Genomic DNA, 22,401 nt, shown 5'->3' with positions numbered 1-22,401 from the left:
AAAAAAATAAAATAAACAACTATTTTTGCCTCTGATTAAGGTAGATGCTATAATAATGGGAAAGAAATTGAAAGAGGATGAATAGAGGGCTATTAGCTCTGAAAGTGTTCTCAATCTCTACACACTGATTTAGATTTTTAGTTCTAGAGCTTAGAAGACTCTCTTGTTCAACCCTCTTGTTTTATAGTTGAGACAATTTATATGGGTGTACTTAGATGGGTCATTATTTGTACAAGGTTACCCAAGTAATGAATAGTAGAGTGAGGATTAGAATCCAACCCTTCTACTCCAAGGTCAAAATTCTTTCCCTTATACCAAATCTCTGCCTTAAAGCTCATATGGCTGCTGAGCCAACCATGAAAATGACTTTTTTCAACATGAAAAGTTCATTATTAACTTTTAAATTTTATAGATTTTTCTCATCCTAAAAATAAAAATGACTTTATCTTTTCCCCCTTTTCCCCTATATTCTTTCCTCTCTGCTCCATCACCCTTCAATTCCCAAACTTTCCTACACCTACCATGACATATACATAAATCCATGCATTATAAATCATTTTTATCATTGGATAGTTGAACTTAAATATAGTTTTAACTTTACCTTGTCTATCTCGAGGTAAAAATTTATAGCATGATAGGGTTTAGAACTCAAAGGGTTTAATTCAATGAAAAAAGAAGCTGAAATATTGTCTTAATGTATCTCTCCTTCCTTCATCTAGACAGCCATGCCTTTTAATCCAAAACTAGCCAATATATTGTAAGTCTGATAACTATATGCAATATTCCATAAGTATCAAATTTTTCATCATATAAAAGAAAAAACTGAGTTATAAGTGGCAAAAGTGATTTGCCAAAATCACAAAAGACAAAATTTGAATTGGAAACCATGTTCTTTGACTTCAGTTCTTGTGCACTTTCTAATGTACTATGCCATATTCTTTTGTAAAGAGCTTTGAGATTTTTATCACTGGGTTTCATATCCATCTCTTCCTATATCAATATGATTTAGGAAAATAGCAAAATATTTATTATTCATTGGCCACCTTCCATGATTTAAGAGCATGGGCTCATCAAAAGTCCATCAAAATATCCTTAATAGACAAGTCAAAATCTATCATCACTGATCAGAAGACAGATTTGAGATTCAGAGGTAAGAACAAGCACAGACAAATCTTATGTCTGATTACCCTCCCTTCCAGGCAGAAAATTAATTTCAGCTAAAACAGAGGTATTATAGATTATAACTTGAGAGCTGGAAGGAATTGCAGAGGTCGTGGAGTCCAAACTCCTCCTCTTGTAATTAAGGAAAATGAGATCAATAGAATTTAAATAATGACTAGGGTTACTCAGAGTTAAGCATCTGGAAAGACTCCTTGCCTTGCTCAGAGCTCTATCCATTATACCACACTGCCTCCAGGACCTTGTTCTAAGGCACTGATATAGAGTTGGGGAACAGGGAGGGTAGGGTCTTTACTTTCTCCCCTGGAGGGAGCTGTCTCAACATTATGGCTCACAGCCTAGTGCCTGCCATTGGGAGTTTCCAGTTCCAAGCACTTTGGTGCTTGGTCTCTTTTGGGGTCATCTTGGTGCTCCAGCTCCAAAGAAGTAAAGGTTGGGCTGATGATCTTTCCCCTACAATTGAAACAATAATCTGATTGTCCCTTTGCTCATACTCCTGTTCCCTTCCTTCAATCCCTCCATCCTATCTTTAGTCTACACTTCCTATGACTGGGTTTGCTTCTCTAAAGTACTTGTCCTATTTCTCTATAATAGGCTTTTTCTGATGCTGTTATGGAGAGGAGTTTATATAGAATCTCAGAGTTCAGAAAGATCTTGGAAGCTACCAAACCAAAGAGGGGAAAAAAAAAAAAAACTCCTGTTCAAAAAACCCTAGGAAGTTCTCATCCAGCCCTTATATGAAGACCTCTTTAGTGATGAGGAAATCCCTCCTTCCAAAGTCATTCATTTTACTCAAGGATAGAGATCTTTTTTAGAAACATTTCCTTTGCTTAAGCTTAAATCTGTGTTTTTCAGCTTCTACCATATTTCAACTATTGCTCATACTTATGCCCTTTAAGGCCAACAAGCCCACGTATAATCCTTCTTCTCCATGAGAGTTTTTTGAATATCTCAAGACAGATCATGATCTTGGTTTTGCTATTTTATTGTGTAGTAAAAGCAAGTTATTTCATCTCTTATTCTCAGTTTCTATGTCTATAAAATAAGACAAACTAGCATAAGAAGTGTTCAAAACCCAGATCAGCAACGTGTTAGGCAGATCACTGATCTCAGAGCCCCAGTTTTGTGACCGCTAAGATAAGGAAAACAATGTTTGTCATCAGTCTCAGAAGGTTGCTGGGAGGATCATAAGAGAGATGTGAAAGTTTAAAATTTAATTTAAAATTTAAAATTTCAACTTAAAATGCTATGTGAATTTGACTATTCTTAATATTGTTAAGATTATTGAATACTCTAACCTTCAGGCCCCAATTAGCTCAGTTGAATAAAATCTTATGTGAACTTTATCCACCCAGAATTGGTGATCATTCAGACATTCTAGCCTAGATTTCACTCTAGCTTAGCAAATCATTTCTTAGAATACAGTTTAATAGTGGAAACCAGCAACTTGCTTAAATTATTTTTAAAAAAAAAACCTGTTTTCTATCAGTAGAGGTACTTACATACAAACAATAATTCTACTAACTCCAGAACATTTTCTCTATTAAGTACAGCAAGGTTCCTGCCTACTAGGCAATTCTTTTGTTAGTATAGTTTGAATAATTACACCAACTTAAAAACAATAATTTTAACTTTAAAATATTCTACTCCCCATGTCTCCCAATTAATTGCTTAAGATCACAGAGTCATATCATTCTAGATGTTAAAAGTTGAAATGATCATCTAATTTAAAGTCTCATTTTACAGATGAGGAAACTGAGGCTCAGAAAGGTTATATGATTTACCGGAAAGTCACACCAGTCAGCAAGTAACAGGGAATTCATTAAGGATTTATGGTATAGGCAATAACTGTTTTGCAATGCTTTGAACTTTTCGCCATTCTTATAATTTAACACTGTCTAATTAACACCTTTGGTTCACTTTTCAACATGGGCAATGACCCAGAGAGGCAGCAGGAGGGAGTGGCTCTACCAGCTGGTGTTAAGAAGAAAGAGAGAAGCCCTGAAGCTGAGGATGCATTCAATAAGCTTAGAAACATCACCCACCAATGCCAACAAAGGAGTGTGGCTGGTCCCCTCTCTCTCCAGACTTACAGGCCCCTCAGGCTATACTTTATTGCTTCTTTTCCTTTTCAAGGATGCCCTTGAATGGGAATGGTGCTGCTGCTAGGGGTGGTACAGAATCAGATAAATCAAAAGTCAAGTGTATGAACAAGGGAAACAAATTCAAGAGATTGGTCTTAAAAATTTTTTTAGTGATTCCTTCAAATGCTAAGATGCTATAGCTGTCGGTTTTTGTAAATCTTGGGGGGGGGGTTGTTTGTTTCTTTTTTAACAAGAAAGACCATTCCAATGCTTTTATCTCTGCTTGTTAGAGAAAAATCTATCAAGAGGGGGAAAAAAGGAGCACTTCACACTTCCTTAAAAAAAAAAAAGCATGGATTGTCCAAATCATCCCCCCAAAAGCCTCTCTGCATTCTCAAGTATCAAGTAAAGTTACAACTAATTAAGTATCTCATGAAATCATATTATAACAATATCAGCACTGTCCTGGCAATTGTATATGATTGAAATTCATGTAGTGCAACAATGTCAGAAGAATAAAAATGTAGGCAACCCAAAGGAAAAGAGAAAGCCATCTTGAGAAGTGGGGACAAGGAAAGAGGGTTTTTTAAAATGGGATTCAAAATTCCATTTGGTGTACATTATATCATCAAGGGTATGAGTGGAGTCATGTGAGAGATATCATATGGACTGCCCATTTGCCACATTAAGATGCATAATATTTTAAAAATCAAAATGAAATAAAGTAGAGCCTCCAGCACACTGAGTAGGTCCTCTCTGGATAATTTACAGAAAGACAAGAACATTAATTATACAGGATTAGAAGACCATAGAATCATAGGTCTAGAGTTAGAGGGGACCTCAGGGACTGTCTTATTCAAACACTTCCCTCCCACCCCTTCCCTCCCCTTTTTTTTTTCAAACACACGAGGAAACTAAGGCTGAGGGGGAAAAAGATGATTTATCCAAGCTTATGCAGGCAAGCTCAAAAGGGAAGATGTAATTCCCCAGTTCTCTGACTTCAGAATCAGTCCTTGCCTTTGCATCATGCTGTGTAAAGGGGTTTCAAATTGCACAGGTGGAGAGAATACACACACCAGTAATCAGACCAGATCACTGATTCCTCCCAACTGAAAGCATCAAAGCAGCTGTCAGTGACAACCTCAAGTTCATGAGCCAACTGTGACAGAGTTGTGATTTCTGACACTCCTATATGCAATATTAAAAACTCTGATTCTACAAGTAACAATGAAAAGTTTCCATGAAAATGAGAATTTTATTTCCTTTGTTCACATTTAATCAGGCCAAGTATTAGAAATAATGTTGGAGCCACTAGGTGACCAAATAGCTATTCTGGAAGTCAGGAAGACTGAATTTCAAACATTTGACACTATATCACCCTGGACAAGTCATAACCCTAATTGTCTCACCAATAAAAAAAATAATTAGTCATCCATTTCCCCAGGTTAATTAAAAACACTTTTAAAAACCTCTTCACTTTAAACCTCTTATAAATGCATTGGGGAAATCTGTTCAAATCAACCTCAGCAACACAAGTAAGACGGAATTACAAGGTAAGATTTGGACAGAGCACTGGAACTTACACCCTAGAGAGATCATCTGACCTCAGTCCCTTTATTTCAAGGATGAGGAATCCAATGCCCCAGAGAATTCACTTCTATAACCTATAAACACATTTTTCAAAAACTTTGAAACTTCAAGTTTCAAAATGATAAGGTTTTGATAAAAATTATCTTTCTCCAGGAAATGTTGCTCTCCTGGTTCTTTTCCTACTTTTCTGATATGCTTTTTTGGTTTTGTTTGCCTATTCATCTTGCTCTTTTGCTCTAAGCATATTATGGGTGCCAGTCTTTTTCTTCTACCTCCATATTTTCTCCCATTGGTTCTCTTCTACTTCTATGAGTTCAAATTATCACTTCCATGCAGATGATTCCCATATGAACCAACTTCTTCAATCCCATATTTCCCCCCTTAATTCATTTCACAGCTTTATCTGAGCAAGCTCAAAACTCATCATTCTTCCTCCTAACACTCACTCTCTTTCTAATTTCACTATTTCTATTTTTAACAATGCAATCCTCTCAGTCACCAAAGATCAAAACCTCTTCTTTATCTCTGCCCCATTCTCTATATTTAATAGATGTGGGAGTCCTACATTTTCTTGCATACACATATTGTCACAGCCCTACTTTAGATCCCTATCATTTTTCCTCATCCTTACATTACTATAGTAGCCCCAAACTTTGAAAAGAAGGTTTTATTAAGCATCTATTGTATGCAAATCTTAGTGATAGGCACTTGGCAAATATTATCTCATCTGATCCTCACAACTCTGCTGAATAGATGCTGTTATTATCCCATTTTACACCTGAAAAACTGGGGCAGATGCCTAGCATTACTCACCTAGTAAGTGTGGAGGCTGAATGTGAATTCAGGTCTTCCTGATTCCAGGCTCATTACTGTATCCTGTGCCACCTAGTTTCTTTCAGCTAGTTGCCTCCATTCCTAGCTACATAGCTGTTCTACTGCTGAAAAAGGACCTCAAAAATATTTTTTCTTATCTTGTCATTCTAGGGAAAAGGTATGTAGAAGCTTCAATGGGACTCACCTGAACATGTCATTGGGAACAGCTGCCTTGCTTTTGTGTACATAGCAAACTTTCTGACCTGCAATATCCATCTGGTTGAAGTTTGTGATAGAGACTCCAGGATAGCTGACATATTCCATCTGACCATACTGAGGTGGAGAGGTGATTACAAAAAGAAGTTCTTCTGGCTTATCTGTCCCATCAGTAGCTAAAAGGGTAGAGGTAGTCAAGAAACCTTTGTCCCCTTTTGACACTACCAGTGGTTTGGTAAAGACAGCAATATCATCTGCAATATAGAAGAGACTCTGGTTAAGAATTCTATTTTCAAACTCTCACATAGGATCTTTGCCTTTTTGAGGCATCTTAGGCATTGAACACTTTTCCTACACAGAATCAAATAATTTTGGGGTTGGAAAATCAAGTATTCTGTGGGACTATAAAGTGGATTGGCAAAGACTCAGCATGGAGGGATGAGGATGAGCAGTAAAAGATTTAAGAATTGTAAGAACATCTGCAATACAATGAGCAAAAGTTCTTAAAACATTTCTCTGCCATGAGATTTATCTGAGTGAGAGAAGTTGGTTCATATTTTGTATGTTTTTTTTTTCCTTTCAACAATACAAAAATAAAACACTGGATCAGGCTAGTTATGTTCTCCAAAATCTACATATCTTTTACTTCCATTGAGCAGATCAAAACTGATCCCAGTTGTCTAGGATTCAGACAACACATTATGGTCACCCATATTTATTCATTCTGGTATTGTGTTTTGCATTCTTATTTGGAGAAGTTACTTCTAAATCCTTTCCTAATCCCTTATTTGTATTTTTAGAGGAACATAAGAGTTTTCAAATCAAGTCATGCTTATTCTTGTGTTTGTGCAACTTACTTATACTCAATAGGTGTGTCCCACTATATCTGCCTTTATTAAATACAACACTATCATTGTTTTCTTTCAGCACCTACTGTCAATGGGCAACTTGACCGTCTACTTTACTGAGAGTTAAGGTCATCACAATAAGAATTCTTACAGAATTCTTACACTCCTCTATACCTTTCAATAGCCACATCTACCACCTATTCCCTTCCCTCTATTTTCAAAAGAAAGATAGACCTTTTTGTCAAGGCTAAGATTCCATTTGTACATTTTCCTTCCTTATCTTTGATAACACTGTACTTTTTGTTCAATCTTTCCTAAGGTTATTGTATTTTTCTAACTGCTCCAGTTATTATGAGTATGGAGAAAACTTCCATTACTCTATCTCCCACCAAGTCCTCCCAGACTTGCCTTCTGGAGATTGTCTGACCAGCACTTCAAACTGAATATATCTCAAACTGAACCCCTTTCCTTCTCTCCCAATAGACTTTCTATTCCTCAATTTTTCTGTTTCTGTTAATGTTATGATTATTTTCCCAGTCACCCAATCTCATAACTTTTGTCTTATTTTTATTATTTCCTCTTCCATTTCATCTCTCTTAGTGTCTATATATAATCAGTTGACAAATTCTTGTGATTCTGCCTTCATAATATCACAAATTTTCTCTTCTTTTCACTTTGACATCAATCATACTAATTCAATTGTTTATTTTTGCCTCTAAATATCTAGACCACTGTGAATAGCCTCTTAATTGGTCTCGCTGTCCTTATACTTCACACCACTGCCCGAGTAATCATCTGAATGCCTTTCTTTGATCATATCACTAATCTCCTGAAAATCCTTCAGTAGCCATATATTGTTTATGGTTATAAAGTACAAATTCCTAATGATACCATCCAACATCCATTATAACCTGATTCCAGGCTATAAATTCATCTTATTTTATACTATTCATATATGCTACATTTAGAAACAAACTGAGCTATTCTCCAAAATCTGGTTTTATGCTGTCCTCTCTCAACTCTGTGCTTTTGCTTCTTCCATTCCCTAAGCCTGAAATGGTATAGCCAACAGCTGATAAAGAAAATGGTGCTGAAAATGGGATTTAGATGTCAAGACTATGCCTTAAAGTGATAGGATTGTGGGTCTCTTCCTTAAAAAAGAGCAAATCAAATAAAGTTTAACAAAATACATGTATCAAGAGTCTTGAAAACCCAATCAAAAAGATTATTTTTATGCTGTAAAAGATGGGAAACAGAGTAAACTTACAAATATTCACATACATACACACATACCCCTATATGTATATGCATATATACACGTACCTATATACATATATATATATTGATTTATCTGCATATGTGTATATTAATCTAGATACCATATGGAAAAAATTTATAAGATGAACATCAATAGAAATACTAGTAAATTCATATGAAACCAAAGCTGAAAAAGGAGCCTCAGAAATTGATGCACAAAGTACAATTAAATAAAATATAATATACAGAGTATAGATTTATTAATAAATTGATAATATAATATTATATCAATATAATAGATACTAACATAGTAATTTTATGTTTAGTTTTAAATACATTTCTTCATCTATTTGTTAAAATAACACTGTAAGATAAAATATTTCTTATTTTAGAGATGAAGAAATTGAGACTCAAAGATTTTAAATGACTAACCCAGAGTCATTCAGCCAGTAAGTAAATGAAATTGAATTTGAATCCAAATTTTCCTGATTTCAAGGTCAAGATGCTATGCAATAGAATATATTAACCAATAAACAAGCTGAACTTGAGAGGCTGACATAAGAAAGCAAATTTAAACTCACAGGTATCACTGATACTTAGTAGGATGGGGCTTAAGATTGTAATATGAGTCTAAAAGGTTATACTTGATTCAAAGGGAATAGGTTAAGTAAAAATCATTAGAGCAAAAATAAATAAATGAAAGAAAATTAAATTTAAATTAATTACAATTTTAAAAATTAGAGCTTACTAAAAAGTTATATTTTAATGGGAAAGTCCAAGGAACCAGTCAAGGGAAGTATAATGGAAAGCATTTGGATGCATATCAATGGAGACAAAACAGGGGCATTATTATCACTGGATTATACAAAAAACCATTTGGACAGAATAACTAACTGCTAGAATTAGAATCCAAAAAGATTTCAGCAGGTGAAAGGCAAAAGAAAATAGATAAAATTTAATAGATCTAAATGAAGAATTTTATTAATAGGTTTAAAAGAGCAACAAGATGGGCAAGGATAGCTATCTAGTAGTTTGTGCAAAAAAGATATGAAAGTATTAGTGGACTGAATGTTCAATAAATATTATCAATGTCACATTGTAATAATAAAAAAAAGCTAATATAATATGAGACTAAGAGAGGAGTGTGCAGAATAAGGGAGGCAATAATTCTGCTACCATAGCTGAACTATTTTTTTTAGTTCTATATGCCTCATTTCATGAAGGATATTGATTATCTGAAGAACATCCCAAAGATGGCACCCAAAATTAGAAGGGTTTCAAGAACATAAAATGACTTAAATAGATCACAAGCAACAAAACTATCTTTTTACCTTTTGTAAAACTGCAGTGAAAATACTATTTTTCAGTCATTTGATTCAATTATGCATGCCTGCATGTATTCAATAAACATTTATTGTCTTCTGTGAACAAAGTGTGGTATTAGGTACTGTGAGAAGCAAAAAAGTTCAGACTAAATATGAACTCTATTCTTATGGAGCTTACAGTCTAATAGGGGATAAAGCGTAGAGCACATGTTAACTAATGGCTTACATACAAGGGAAAAATTCCTATGCAAGTTCACTTGCAAGGAAAAAAAAATTGCTTCTGTATTGATTCAGTATCTTTTAAACCCAAAATAAAAGCTGTTCATTTTGTTCAACAAAATGTCCAAAACTTTGAAGTATTCCATCTTCCTTTACTTTTTAGATGACAGGAAACTGAAATCAAATTTAGTGCTAAACTGTGGTCCTTTGCTCCTTTTATATACCTAGTAAAACCAATTCTTATTTTGATTCCTGAAGAAATCTAAAGAGGATCTCTCTTTGATTTTATAATTATATTGCCCATTTGGTTTAAATTGTATCTGCCTCATTCCTTTTGAACATCATTGGGATAGAAAACTCAAATAAATAAGGGAAAAACAGAGTTTATTCAAGTTCATAGTCACAGGATTCAAAGCCAAATCACAGGATTTAGAAGGAATTTAAAGATTTCTCTAATCAAATTCACTCATAATATAGTGAGGAAACCAAGACCTAAAGAGCACTTAGTTTCTTGAATAATTCAAGAAAAAAGGTTAGAAATATAAATTATATGAATTATTAGTTTTATTATAGCTACAGAATTAAATTATTCAAAATGTAATACAAAATGCTTTTGTCTGTACTTCAGATATAATGAGTATAAATTAGAACTGCTAAAGGTTCCATTATTCAGGTATTCCACTTATACCAATCATATCTAAAATTATTATGTTATCTGGCATGATTGATATCAATAAATTTCATGATATTTTTTAAAACAAATTTTAGTATATTTTCCCCATTTTCTGATTTATTTTCTTGATCGCTATTAGCTAATGGACTTACAGTAATGTACCATTTATCTGGCACTGCCGGGGAGTAAGCTATTCTAACCAAATGCATTTTCCAAATAATGGAATCTTATTCTATTAAAATTTTAAAGTGTTTTAATTTTTAAAATGACTTAAATAGATCACAAGCATGCCTGCTTTTTGAAATTAAATATGTCAAAAACTTTTTTAAATAATGAAGTTCATTATTATGGCCACCAATTATTACTGATGGTGAGATAGCTCAGGATCTCCTAAAATATGATGGGATTGTGATCCCAGGATTATTGGCTGTTATTAAGCTCTTGTAACTACTTCTCTGATTTCTTCTTGATTAGGCTCTCAGTTGATATTCCCTGTTCCCTCTTTTCTTTCTCCTAGTTTGCAGTTTGTACTCTATAATGATATAATCTATAACAGATATCCAAGTTTTCCATCTATAAATAGGCAAGCATTTACTAATAGAAGAAAAGAAATTTAAGAATTCCTTGAAGAATCATTTGTAATTTTGTGTCAATTGACATGCCTGATCTTTTAATTTAAGCATCTACTATGTACCCAATATCAAGCATACAAAGACAAAAATGAAACTTCAAGAAGCTCATTTGAATGGTTTATAAAGTATGAATAAAAATGTACTGATAAACTCCCTTTTGAGTTCAGTGAAATGAGTTTCTTTGAATTGTACACATTATGATATCCTTTCTAGTTATGCAAGTTTCTCTATTCCCTTCTCTGATCTTAGTTGGTATTCTAGAAAGTTAAGTTGCTAAATGATGACAATCAATAATTATTTATTAAGTTACTACTAAGTACCAAGTGCTGAAGACACAAACTTTTTTAGAAAAGAAAAAATCCACATTACTCAATGAGTTACAATCCAGTGGGGGGGGGGGGAGAGGGGGAGAGAATTTAGCATTTTCTAAATATATAATACCAAATGAAAGTGCAAATAGAATAAAAATATATAAAGTAAATAGAAAATAAATATGAGGAAGTTAAATAAAAAGTAAAGAAGGACTTTAGCATCTGGGGCATCAGCTAAAGTCTCTTTATGTCAAAGGTGGTATTTGAGTTACTTCTTGAAGAAAGTATAAGGATCAGCTTAGAGTGACTACCAATCATGTTATTCCCCAATAGCAAAAATTAATTTGATTATTTATTTTTACCCTTTTCGATGTCCTTGATGCTGATGTGACAGTCCAGTATGGGTGACCTGTTGTCTCCATCCCACAGGTAAAAGGTGAAGCTATCTCGGCTCTGAGAGCCCACTGTCCCCGTATGGATGTATCTCACCAAATTCAGATCCACATCCTCCTGAGTGCATTTCATGCCGGATTGAAGGGATATCCAATTCCTCCCTATCTGGAAGGCATAGAAATCAGATAGTTGTTCTAGAATGTCTGAGTATTTTTCTATCAGTTATCTATTGATTTTTTCCTTCATTCAAAAGCCATTTTCAACTTAAATTGGAGAATTTCAAAGTCTACTTCACTTTCTCATCAAACCTAGTCCTCTCCCACCTTTCTAATCTTCTTATACTTTGCTTCCCACCATGTACTCTTTGATCCAGTGACAGACACTGGCTTCCTTGCTGATATCTGAACAAGACACTCCTTTTATTGACTCCAGGTATTTTCTCTGGCTATTGCCCAGGCCTGGAATATTTTCCCTCCTCATTTCTGCCTCCTAGATTCCCTGATTTACTTTTAAATCTCATGTAAAAGCTTTCCTAATCCCTCTCAATTCTAGTGCCTTCCCTTTCTAAATTATTTCCTATCTACTATATATATATATGTATGTATGTTGTTTCCTCCATTAGATCTCTTTTAGGGCAATAATTATCTTTTACTTATTTTTGTATCTCCAGAACTTAACTCAGTGCTCAGCACACATATTAATAAAATGTTGATTAATTGATTGATTTTAATGCTTGTAAAAAAACTTCTCAAAATTAACCTCTGATTGGAGTGAAGGGAGGTAGCTATAATAAAACTAGTTTGAAAAACAAAAAATCAACCCCAGAAATTTGTAATCAGGTTATTTCCAAATTTTATATCTGTACAATTTAATAATGACATTATTTTTTTCAACTTGATTTAAAACAATTAATGCTAACTAATGAGGCAAGATGGTATGATGGGTAGAGGGATGGACCTTAGAGAAAGAAAAATCTGGATTCAAGTCCTGTCCCTGACAAATATAGCTGTGTGACCAAGGGGGAAGACATTTGTACCCAAGGAACTAAGACTGTTAAGTTGTAGGTGAATTGTCAGGCTGTATTTGTGCCTAGAATTTTCATATCAGGAATACCCTCTGTTGATGAACTCAAAACTCTATATAACTTCCAAATCACAACCAATTAATTATGCTAATTAATGCATTGGGCAAATTAGCTGTTTTAATTGCTATTGTACATTGATACATTCAAGGGGCAATTTTATTTGAGTGGGTAATCTCTTCACTAACACAGAAAGTAATTCCATAAACACCTTAAATAAACTGTCTTTATGAATTGCTTCTGGCCAAAAAATGTCAACATCTGGTAGCCCAGTTTCTGATGCTGAGCCTCTTAGAATTTAGCTAGACTGGTGTACAAATGACAGAACTGTTTCCTGGCTTGTGCTTTCCAGTTTGCTAGAAACTGATGGAATTTGTACTCTGCTAGCGCGACCTTTGCCTTTGAAAAAAACAGGAAAGCCCAATCCCTTAGCCAAGACTGGACATCAGAGGAGGAACTGGCAATATATGTGCATTTGTCTAGAAATAACTATATACATATAAAAACATGCATATTCATACATAGTTGTATACATGAAAGATAGTGTGGTATGGTGAAGAGAAAATCACCCTAAGATGACTGAGTCTTGCTTCTGACACATACTGACTGTGTGATCTTAAGCAAATCACTAAAGCACTGACTGCCCCAAATAACTGTCTAAAACCAGACATAAGCCATTTAGTAGTAGAAGAGAGAATTTTAATATTAAAAGCACTGCAAATATAAGTCATGTGTGTGATGCATATAGTTATATATATATATACATATTTCTTAAGTTTGGATTCTTCTATATTCTTATTTTTATTTGATCTATTCAAAATACCCTAAGTTGGATGAATGGCTTAATTATTATAGCTAGAAGGAAAAAAATTTCTTGATGTCTCCTCCTCCTCTTCTCATCCTCTGCATTTTCCCCAGAATTACTTGTAGAGAAAACATCTGAGATCTCCATGGCTCCAGACATTAATACCAAAATTCCTTAAATGATTTAATCTGTAAGTCTAACATTTGAATTCTTCCAGAATGTTCTGGTTTTCTGGGCAAACATGTACTCTGTGCAGAGTGAGTCATAAGACTAGGAAATGTGCAGAGATAAAAAGAAATTAGGTTACTATATTGGAGAGTTGATGTTCTGACAGAGTAGGAAAAAACCTGACTATATATTTTTGCAAGTGCTCAGTGATATTCCAGACTGTTGTGTGGCAGCTAGGTGACACAATGCCTAGAGCACTGGGCCTGGAGTCAGAAAGACCTCAGGCATTTACCAGCCATGGGTCCCAATTCATTTTCCCTCTATTTGCCTCAATTTCCTCATCCATAAAATAGAAATGATAATAATAGCACCTACCTCCCAGGACTGTTATGAACATCAAATGACACAATAATTGTCAAGTGCTTAGCACAGTTCCTGGAACATAGTAAGTACTATATAAAAATCCCTATTATTAGGGAAGATGGTGAATCTTTAATTCTCTTATTTTCAGTGGGAATAGGGTTAGGTTTCTGGGACGCCACCTAGAGGGAATAAAGGATAAGAATTTGGACTCAAAACTAGCAAATCCCATTAGAAGATGTGGCAACTATATACTCTCACATACCTCCCACCCAGGGAATAGAATGGTTTGACCACAATTCTAGCTCCTCTACAAAGAGAAAAATGCACTAATTTGAGCCTAAGAATAGTAAAGAAAATTTTGATTGTTTTGTTTTGATGAATTATTGTATTTGGAAAAAATGTTTAATACTGAATTAAATTTGTTCCACTTTCTGAAACAATGATCTTCTTTTGCATAATTCCATTTCCCTTGATGAAGAATTCCACAGGCCAGCAATTCCTGGCAAAGATTTTTTTTCTAATTTATTGTCATTCTTCATGCTCTGTCTCAACCACCTTGTTCTATTCTTTTTAGATTTATAGTTTGTTCTTGGTATTTATGGCCATGATAAACATATAGACTAGGATGTCTTATCCATTACTCTTCTGTGGTTCAATTTATTTTCCTTTAAATTTACCATCTGAAAAAATGTTTGGGGGGAGTTTTTTTGTGTCTGGTTTTTTTAAGTTCTAAGTTGAATGTCTTCTTAATAAGTAAATTTTGCAGTGGAATTTTGAATAAAGTCATAGCTTCCATCTACATAGTGCTTTGAAATTTAAAATTGAAAGTACATTTCAATCTTTATCTCATCTGGTCCTTATAACAATCTTAGCAGATAGGTTCTATTTTAACCTCACTTTATAGATGAGGAAAATGAGGCACACAGAAATTAAGCAATTATTTAGGGTCATGAAGCACCTGCCCTGAAGTCAGGAGGACCTGAGTTCAAATCTGACCTTAGACATTTAACACTTCCTAGCAGTGTAACCCTGGACAAGTCATTTAACTCCAATAACCTCAGCAAAAAAATAAATAAAATATAAACAGGCTACTCACCTTGAGCTGAAGTTGCCCATTTTCTGGGAGTCTTTCAAATAAATAATAAATTTTCTCTCTAGGCGTGTCTTTATCTGTGGCTGATAGAATAGCACTAGAAATAATACGAGTTTCACCCATATTCATTTCTATTTCAACCTTCCTGTGAAAAGAAACATAGCCACATTTCTTTAAAGACAGAATATCTTTAGAATATGACTTCCATAGTTGTACTATTATCTTATCACAGATTATTCCACAAAGAGAAGAATGAAATTCAATAGTATCTGAAGCTATAAAAATAGTGAGTTAGAAAAAAAGAATTTATCAAATTGAATCAGTTATATGACATCTTGGTCCCTCTACAAGTAACTCTACAATTATTTTTTTAATTTAATTTTTAAATTATGGAATAAAATAAGCTTTCCATAACATAAAACAATAGAAAAAATACATATGAAACTGCAAATCTACTATGCTCAACTTGCTATTCCTTTCAAATATACAACAAAATTCTCTAATGTGTTATGATTCTACATATGTCAAAGTTTATGGATCATTTTGGTTTCAGCATTATCATGGGTAATTCTAAATAACAGAGCCTCTGAGAGTTGGTTAGATCTAATTTCTGCCTTACAAATCCATTTAGCACAGGAGATGATGCCTCAAGACAATAACATTCTTCATTATAACCATAGATTTCAACCAGGGGAATCTGAACATGTTAATATGGCAGCATAGAGAATTCATCACCAAAGAATTCATATTTTAAAAGGACATGTTCAAGAAATGTTGGAGGAGCTAGTAAATGAGGATGAATACAGTGAAGAATCAAGGTCCTATAAGAAGAGCAATAGGAAAACAAAAGCCCTATGGGAGATGAGACTGGTCACAAATGCTAAAAACAACAAAATGACTTTTTGTGCTACAGTGAGATTAAAAAGATTAATTGAGCAATAGTGCCTCTTCTTGGGATGGATAGGAAGGTAAGCCATAGCACTGAAAGAAGGACTATTCAACCACTATATTTTATCTGTTTTCTTTAATCTTTAGATGCAAAGACAAACTAACAATGGTATACAGAATATTCAAACCAAAGATCTGTGAAGAGATGGTAAAAGATTACCAAGCTATCTTTGATGAGTGCAAATATTTGAAGCAACAGAGTGAATAGGACAGAAGCCAAGGGACTACATCCAGAATAGACCATGCCAGACTAGCCTCATTTTCTTTCTTCACAGACTAACTAGACTGTTGGATCAACAAAATACTGAAGATAAAATAGACCCAGATTTCCTCAGATCATGCAGTCCTTGTTGATAAGATAGTGAAAAGGGGGATAAATCATATAAAATATCATCTAGATAAATTCAGAATTGATCTAGTTATCAGAGTCAAAAAAGTAGTCATTAAAAGATTGCAGTTAATTTGAGGGATTACAGGGAGGGAAGTGCCCCCCAAGGATCTTCCTTAGTCTTTTGCTATTTGATATTTTTCTTAATGACTTGGATTAAGGTATAAATGGTGTGTGTTTTAAATATATAGATGAATCTGGGAGGGATAATAAATATGTTTGCATTGAATTGTGGCTCTTAGGGAGAGATTGGAGATATAGAGATAGATGTTATTGGAGAGAATGAACTTATTAAGAACAGTGAAGAGAAGGAGGGGAAGGCTCAAAGAGAATTGTTTTGGATACCTTCAGTTAGAGGGAGAAAGGCAAGGATGAATGCTTGGAGAAATAGTTAAAGAGACAAGAGGGGGAAAATTAGCCATGAAAACCATAGGTGAAGAAGGATATAATTAACAGTATCAAAAACCATAGAAAGTCTAAAGAAAATGAAGACTTAAAAAAAAAAAGCTATTAGATCTGAATATCAATGGTAACTTTTGGGATAGTAGTTTGAGACTCAGATATTGGAGATAACAAAAAAGTAATCAGTGAATGTAGATGATTTACAAAAAGGAGAGCTGAAAACCTTTAAGCTCTACACTGATATAAGTTGTTATTATTTTTTAAAAATAGGATTGGGGAAAAATTTTAAGATAAGAAAGACTTGGTGTCTTTACATGCAAAGAAATAGAAATGATGAGGGAAGGGAGGGAGAGATAGACAGAAAGAAACCTTGAAGATGCAAGTGAAAGAAAGAAAAATCGAACAAAAACCTGAAAGAGATGAGAGGAGATAAAATCAGATCAAGGATGGGTGAAGATATGAGAATTCAGAAAGAGGGATGTTTCTTCCCACTAATAAAGAGAAGGAGAAGAGAAGGTAGAAGAAGACAAAAATGAATTATGAGATAGAGAGACAATTAGTTGCTACGTAATTTTATCGGATTTTTTAAAGGTGTTGATTTAGATAAGAATTGAAGCATCGAACTCCTTTATATTTTAGCACAGATTGTAGGGCCACAGAAACTCATTTTCTATCTTTTCTTAATTATTGTCAAGATTCCTACTGGTAATACCACCTTAATGCAAGAGGAGAAGGTTTGTTAGCTCATGGAAAGTATATTTTGGCAAGCACTCTTTCCAAGTGGTCAGAGAAAGGCTGAATGAAATCACTGTGTGTAGTTGGGCCAGCAGAGGGTGCACTGAGACAAGAATTGCTTTACCCGGGGAGGACCCCCCACCCCCTGCCCCCACTGCATGGTCTCAGTGACTGGATGTGACCTAATTCAGAAGTGACTTTCTTCTTTCTTTCTTTCTTTTTTTTTTTTAAGCCAGAATACATTCTACAGAAATAAGCTTAAGCACTTTTCATGATTAGACTTATTGATCTAACCCAACATATTTTTGTTTAACATTCAACATCCATATCAAACCATTTGGACAAGCACAGCTAGTTTTGCTAACTTGTTATGGGAGCCGGAAGTCTCCCATAAAGACTGTGAAATAAAAGACACAATGTTAAATATAAATATATATATATATATGTTTTTCAATTTACTGCATATAGTAGGCACATAATAAATGTTTGTTGAATGAATGGTCATCGATTTGCACTGAATATTACAAAAGTAACTTGTATCATATAAAATGATATGGAAAAGCAATGATTTCTTTCACATAAAGACTCTGTGGCTTACTTGGTCAGCACTGGTTTCTCATCGTTAACTGGCAAGATCTTTACTGAAACAGTTCTCAGGATTTTATGTTTCCCATCTGACAATTGGATTGTAAAGTCATCAGCAAGGCTTTCAGAGTCATCATGTATGTACATCAACTTCACTCCTGGAGAAGAAAAAAATGAGAGAAAGTAAATATCCCTCCTTCTAAACTACCACATCTCTTCAAGCACTCCAATCTAAGCTGCCAATAGCATGGTCTCCTCTAGATCAGAACAGATCTAGACATCAGCAGCAGCTCATTAATCCATCAGCACTAGTAGTGACTCCAAGACACACTCCTGATGTCCATTTATTCAAAGAACTCAAGATAATTCACTTTCCACAGTCCTGCTTTGTTTAATGGGATTTAAGTAAAACAAAACTTGTTTTGTCAATCACAAATATGGTTTTCTTGAGGAGAGTTGAGACTATCACATTTCACTTTATGAGTCTTAAAGTTGAAAGGGAAAATGCCATATGAAATATATATTCTCTGATTCACTATGGACTGTTATAGATTTCAATGAGATACTAGATTCCAAGACTGTAAGAATTTTATGAAGGAATGAGCAGATCAAAGAAGAGATGATATTGAAAAATGAAGATCAAGTTAGTTAACTTATCAAATAACAATACGGATAGTGGTTTTTCATATGTGCTTTTTGAAAAAGAAACCAGAGGATGAAGGAACCATTGCCCCAAAACAAAAGATGTATGTTAGATAAGGGCAGCTAGATAGATAGAGTATTGGTCCCGTAATCAGGAGGACTTTGAGTTCAAATTTGACCTCAGACATTTGACTGAGTTAACCTTGACAAGAAAAAAAAAAATTGTGACTTATGAAAAAAAAAGATATTCATTAGATATTCACTAAGGATTTCCAAATCCTAGTGACAATTCTCCTTGAATAAAATTATTATTCAGATAAATACAAATTTTCTTTGAAGGTTTTCTTAAGCATGAAGATAGGATGAGAAATAGCAAGCCTGGCATGGGAAGAGGTGGTACCAAAAAAAAAAAGAAGATAACTTTATTAATGATACAGAGTTAATATCTTGTTATTTCATCTGACTAAAGAACACTTCATTAACTTTACTTTTAAATTAACTTTAAATTCTCTTTATTAACTTTAAAGTCTCTAAATTTGTACACATTTAAAGGAAAATATTTTAAACAACATTAAAAATAAGTACTAAAATATCCAAGATAACTAAATAAAATCCCTATTATTATCAAAGTATTAGCACATTTTCAAACAAAAGAAGACATTTCATATTCCCCCAGATCTCCCCATCACTGTCATCTCTAGTTTTAAGTTTCTGTTGTGGGTTAATCCAGAACTCAGAAGAAATTTGACAAGCTTATTAAGTATATTTGGTAAGAAAAAAACATTTGCTGACAGGCTCTAGGCGTCAGAAAAAGTTTATGCTAAATTAAGAACTCTTCCAATAAATGAATAGTGTAATTACAGTATTTGTCAATGTAACCTAGTCCTAAAGCCCATTGGTGCAGTACTTTGATCTCCACAATAAAGAATCCATGCCAAAGGGCTTTGGGATTGGGTTACCAGAGTCTTCTGGTCGTAGCATTAAATTCAAAGCAGTCATTTTAAATCATCTTTGTGATAACCATTATTATATTTTCTGATTTTAATTATTAAATTCATCTTTATGATATCCATTATTATACTTTATCATTTTAATTATTAAGCTAGTTAAAAATAACATAAGGAGAAGACATACCAGTTTTGAGAAGTTCCATTGAAAAATCATGCACAGGAAGTTCATGGTTCTTGTGGACATTGATTAACTGCTTGTAATGAGGGATGTCGTTTCTATGTTTCCCATAAATGAGGAGGCCATGCTGTGGTTTTTGGGTAATAGTGAATATCAAATGATCTTTTGGTACATCTAAATCAGTTGCTTGGATGACTGAAAAATCCAGCTCTTTCATCTGACCTTCAGAAACCTAAACCAGAATATATCAGAAAACAAACCTTGGGTATAAAAATCAATTTTGCTCCCAAGAACACTTCTATGAATCAGAATCCAATGAAGTACATTTTCTTCCAACAACTCAATTAGGCAGAGTTCTCAGAAGATTCCATTGCATGTCACAGCATTATTTTTTCCTGCAACCCTGGAATGCTATATGGACACAAGCCCACATAAGCCCATGTAAAGGCAAGAAGGAAGGTCAAAAAAACAAGCAAAAATACATGTTAACACCTCAAAGACAGTCACACAAAATGCTGCTTTCTTTCTTACAGTGATGTTCTGTGCCACAAAGTCAGGAACTTCATCATTGGTGGGGTTAATCAGAATGTAAAACAGGATTTCCGCAGAATGCTGTTTTCCATCCGTGACGTAAATCATAAATTGATCTTCAGTTGGCTCTGTCCTCAGATGCCTGGACTGTACATAGTTTATGTGCAAAGCCTTCATGTCTTTCCATCGAAATGAAGCTGGAGCACACACAAAGAAATGGCAGACAACATAAGAATTACATTAAAACCAACCCCTCCCTAAAAAAGCCTGGTTTTCAGTGCTTTGCTAAATAGGCTGTTGGACAGCAAAACAAATGGGAAGTGCCTCAGATATATGGCAGAGAGCCCTTCTATTTGCTTCAAATCATCCTCTTTAAATAAGCATTTTTTGTCACATCCACACACTGGCATTGTACAAGGTCAAAGCAGCTGGTCAGGAAGGAAAATGTTTAGTAGTTCATTGAATATTTTAACTACATAATGCCAAACAACTAACTTGATCTAATGGGCAAATAGCCTAAGGTCAATTAAGTTCTATCTATTCCTTTCATGTGTCCTCTGGATTTTGTACTCCATAATTAACAAACTTTTTCTTTATTTTAGACATCTTATTCTCATGTTCCTTCTATCTGCTGGCACCCCAGCTCTCTATGACACTGCAACCTTGCCACTCCCTCCCATGCTGAATTTTTTGTTGTTCAGTTGTTTCAGATTGCTTTTGATTTGTCATTTCCTTCCCCTGCTCACTTTACAGATGAGGAAACTGAGACAGACAGAGTTAAATGACTTGCCCAGAGTCAACAAAGCTAGTAAATGTCTGAAGCTGGATTTGAACTCAGCCCTTCCTTATTCCAGGCCCAGCACTCTATACACTGAGCCATAGTTACCTCTAAACCTCTCACTTGGACTACTGCAATAATTGGTTCCCTTGCCTCAAATCTCTCTAGACTCCTAGCCTGGTTTTCCCAAGTACATCTGACCAAATCACTTCCCTACTTAATGAACTCCAATGATTCCTTTAGGACAAGGATTTTACTCTTTGTTTTTGTTTTGTGTGTTGTGAACTCCTTTGATAGTCTGGAGAAAACACTTGACCCTTTCTCTGAATAATGTTTTTAAGCAATTGAAGAAGAAAATGCTCTATCTAATGAATTAGCAGAGATAGTGAAAATGAAAAGAAAGATGCTGGTTTTCCCCATTCAAGTTCACAGAATCCGAACTCTTGAAATCTTTATCTCAGGTTAAGAACCCTTGAAATAGTTCCATTGAACTTTGTTCTTGTCATTTCTGGGTACCACTAAATAAGGAGTACTGGGCCTATAATCAGGAAGACTTGAGTTCAAATTTGACTTCAGATACTTGACATTAGCTGAATGACCTTGGACAAGTCACTTGGACAAGTCACACTTAAGTGACTTGCCAGGAAAAAAATGTTTGTTTGTTTGGTTTTTTTTGGTGTGTGATAAACTGAAGAATGTACAGAGGAGAGCAATCAAAATGTTAAAAAGTCTATGGAGGTATGCAGGATGAGAGCTGTCTTCAATGAATATTTACATGACTTAAATCACACAACATTCCATTTCCCATCTTTATGCTTTCATACTGGCTGTCCTCTATACCTGAAATACTCTCCCCTCCTGATATCTGCCTCTTAGATTCCTTTATTTCCTTCAAAATTCTGCTCAAGAGCTACTTTGTACAACAAACATTTCCTGATTTCCAACAGGTATTAATATTATCCCCTAATTATACTTCTTTTTTTGTACAAACTTCTATACATAAAGGGTGTCTCCCCTGATGGAACATAATCTTCTTGAAGGCAGGATGGAATTAATCATGAGGAAAAGAGACAACAGGAACAAGGCTCTCATTTTGTCTGTTCTATACCTGGCACTTAGTGCAGTATCTGGCACATCCCAAGCCATTAATAAATGCTTGCTAGTTGATTGCCTTTTTTTTTAGACACAGTTTTTGGGTGGTAAGAAACAAAACC

General features: G+C 34.4%; 1 protein-coding gene across 1 annotated transcript in view; it reads right to left on the bottom strand.

Annotated features, from left to right (window-relative positions):
• The window catches only part of FREM1 (FRAS1 related extracellular matrix 1), a 122,534-nt gene that overhangs the window by 46,934 nt on the left and 53,199 nt on the right, over positions 1 to 22,401 (bottom strand). Inside the window, exons 18-23 of the mRNA XM_051987320.1 lie at positions 20,410 to 20,606; positions 19,885 to 20,110; positions 18,122 to 18,266; positions 15,054 to 15,195; positions 11,510 to 11,705; positions 5,872 to 6,136 (exon numbers count right to left, since the gene is read on the bottom strand). Coding sequence (XP_051843280.1) covers positions 5,872 to 6,136; positions 11,510 to 11,705; positions 15,054 to 15,195; positions 18,122 to 18,266; positions 19,885 to 20,110; positions 20,410 to 20,606 — 1,171 coding nt within the window. The remainder of the gene's footprint in view (positions 1 to 5,871; positions 6,137 to 11,509; positions 11,706 to 15,053; positions 15,196 to 18,121; positions 18,267 to 19,884; positions 20,111 to 20,409; positions 20,607 to 22,401) is intronic.

The sequence above is a fragment of the Antechinus flavipes genome, chromosome 1 (genome assembly GCF_016432865.1).
Source record: "Antechinus flavipes isolate AdamAnt ecotype Samford, QLD, Australia chromosome 1, AdamAnt_v2, whole genome shotgun sequence".
NCBI classification, from domain to species: Eukaryota; Metazoa; Chordata; class Mammalia; order Dasyuromorphia; family Dasyuridae; genus Antechinus; species Antechinus flavipes.
This window is presented reverse-complemented; position numbering and strand designations above follow the sequence as displayed.